Source organism: Anopheles aquasalis, chromosome 2, assembly GCF_943734665.1.
Source record: "Anopheles aquasalis chromosome 2, idAnoAquaMG_Q_19, whole genome shotgun sequence".
Classification (NCBI taxonomy): Eukaryota; Metazoa; Arthropoda; class Insecta; order Diptera; family Culicidae; genus Anopheles; species Anopheles aquasalis.
The window spans coordinates 30,975,001-30,977,500 of NC_064877.1; the positions used below are offsets into that span (position 1 = coordinate 30,975,001).

At 54.5% G+C, this 2,500-nt stretch overlaps 1 protein-coding gene across 6 annotated transcripts in view; it reads left to right on the forward strand.

The window, feature by feature from the left end:
* Window positions 1-2,500, forward strand: part of LOC126569763 (papilin) — a 58,891-nt gene that overhangs the window by 48,126 nt on the left and 8,265 nt on the right. For all 6 annotated transcript variants that reach the window (XM_050227089.1, XM_050227092.1, XM_050227091.1 and 3 more), the window contains exons 7-10: window positions 1-735; window positions 816-936; window positions 1,000-1,179; window positions 1,278-2,500. The exon at window positions 1-735 is cut by the window's left edge and continues 236 nt beyond it; the exon at window positions 1,278-2,500 is cut by the window's right edge and continues 1,997 nt beyond it. In XM_050227089.1, coding sequence (XP_050083046.1) covers window positions 1-735; window positions 816-936; window positions 1,000-1,179; window positions 1,278-2,500 — 2,259 coding nt within the window. The remainder of the gene's footprint in view (window positions 736-815; window positions 937-999; window positions 1,180-1,277) is intronic.

Here is a 2,500-nt window from a genome sequence, read left to right on the forward strand (position 1 = left end):
CGTCGGATGCGATATGATGCTGGGATCGCAGGCCAAAGAAGACAAATGTCGCGTCTGTCGGGGTGATGGTAGCTCGTGCAAAACCGTCAGCGGTGTTCTGGACCAGACCAACCTGCAGGTTGGCTACAACGACCTACTGCTCATTCCGACCGGTGCTACGAACGTGGTGATCAACGAAAGGGCCCCCTCGAACAACTATCTAGCGATACGCAATCTGACCGGTTTCTATCATCTGAACGGAAACTATCGGATTGACTTTCCGCGTACCATCTCGTTTGCCGGGTGCGATTGGCACTATGAGCGTCGTCCGCAGGGTTTCGCCGCTCCTGACAGGCTAACCTGTCTCGGTCCGACGGTGGAATCGGTGTACCTGGTACTGTTGGCGCAGGATCGCAATGTCGGTGTGCAGTACGAGTACAGTGTGTCGTCAGCAGCGGCACCGGTCGATGAACCGGACAGTTATTCCTGGATGTACACCGAATTTCAACCGTGTACCGTGAGCTGTGGCGGTGGTGTACAGTCCCGTAACGTGACGTGCAACAGTAAAAGCTCACTCCGGGAAGTTGATGAAGGTTTGTGCAATACGAACGAAAAGCCAGCCTCAACGCAGAAGTGTGGTCAGCAAGCATGTCCACCCCGATGGTTCGAAGGTCCGTGGAGCAACTGTTCGAAACCGTGCGGAACGGAGGGGAAGCAGACGCGAGAGGTGTACTGCGAGCGACTATCGGCCGATGGGTAAGCAGGAGAATCCCCTTTGCCAAGCGATTGTTAAAGGATGTGACACATTAAATGATCCTCTCACGCATTGTCCGCAGGGAAACGACGAAGATCGAGGACGATGTGTGCCTGGAGCATGTCGGCAATAAGCCCGCGACGGAGCGGGAATGCAACCAGGGAACCATCTGTCCCGAGTGGCACATTGGAAAATGGTCTCCGGTATGTAGTGGGAAGGTGATTCGCGAATCGCAGGTTATTGATCGGTTATCTTCCAATCTGCAGTGCAACAAACTGTGCGGTGATGGTGAACGTTCGCGAAAGGTGATCTGTTTCCGGAAAGAAAATGGCCGCATCACGGTGCTGGACGATGGTGAGTGCATTACGGAGAAACCGATTGCCAGCGAGAAGTGTATGCTGCGACCGTGCGAAGGAGTCGACTATGTGACATCGTCTTGGAGTGGGGTAAGTGTCGTTCCGATTGTAGACTCTAGAGATTTTATTTGTTTCGTGTAATTGTTTGACTATTTTTTATCATACTGATATTTCCTTCCTGCAAACAGTGTGACGAGTGTGGCGCCACGGTAGAAACTCGTACGGTGCATTGTGCTTCGAAGAGCGGTACCATCTACGATATGAAGTTCTGCGAGGAGCGTGCAGTGCCGGAGTTGCGGCGGGAGTGCGAATTAACACCGTGCGATTATCAGTGGTTCACGTCCACCTGGAGCAAGTGTTCGGCCGTCTGCGGTACGGGTGTCCAGACGCGCACGGTCGTTTGCGGAGTGTTTGATGGTCAATCGCTGAAGCGAGCCGATGATGACTACAAGTGCGATGCAACGCTGAAGCCCGAGAAGGAACAGGAATGTAAAGGGCCGGAGGAGTGCCCTGGCCAGTGGTTCGCTGGTCCGTGGACCGATTGTACCAAGAGCTGCGGTGGTGGAGTGAAATCGCGTAAGGTGATCTGTATCGCCAATGAAACCGTCGTACCGGAGACGAACTGCAACGTGGACAGTATACAGCTGACGACGGAATCTTGTAACGCAAATCCGTGCACGGAGGATGACGTCATTCCGGTGTCGGTTGGTACGACGATCTCGATCGAGGACGATTACGATGAGGATGAGTTGTGTGATGAGGATGAGGAAGTGGAGGGCAGCGGAGGAAGCATTGACCGTTTGGTCGATGGTGACCAGGAAGGAGAGGTAACACAGGAGGGTGTTATGATGGTGACCGACGATACATCGTTGGCTGAAGGTATCGAAATTGGCACTAGCCCTAGCGGAACAACCGAGACCACGCTGGAAGCGGATGAAGTCATGCTGAGCGATTCGACCGGCTTTGAGACGGGTGCTACTTCGGGTGCGGATTCTGCGACCACCGAGAGCGCAGTTGAGGGGTCGGGTGCCGATGATGGTAAGGCATCGGATGATGAAAAACCACCTCCGTTCATCAGTGAACCGACGGACGAAGGATCTGGAGGAGGCAGCGACGACGAAGACGAACCCGTTTCACGGGCAGTTTCCGATAAAACACAACCGACAACTGGCGCCACGGTATCGGACAAGGCTTCTACAGACGACGCTTCTTCCGGCACTGAGCCGGCCTCTACGACCGAGCTCGAGGCGCAGAGTACGACGGAGCCTTCCTCTTTCGCATCTTCTTCGGTGGATGATGCGTCCGAAACATCGGTGTCGGCTTCGAGTGTAGACTTCTCTACGACGGATTCCACGGACGTGACGACGGATACTACCGAGTTGGACAGCAGCACGACGGAGCATTCCGAATC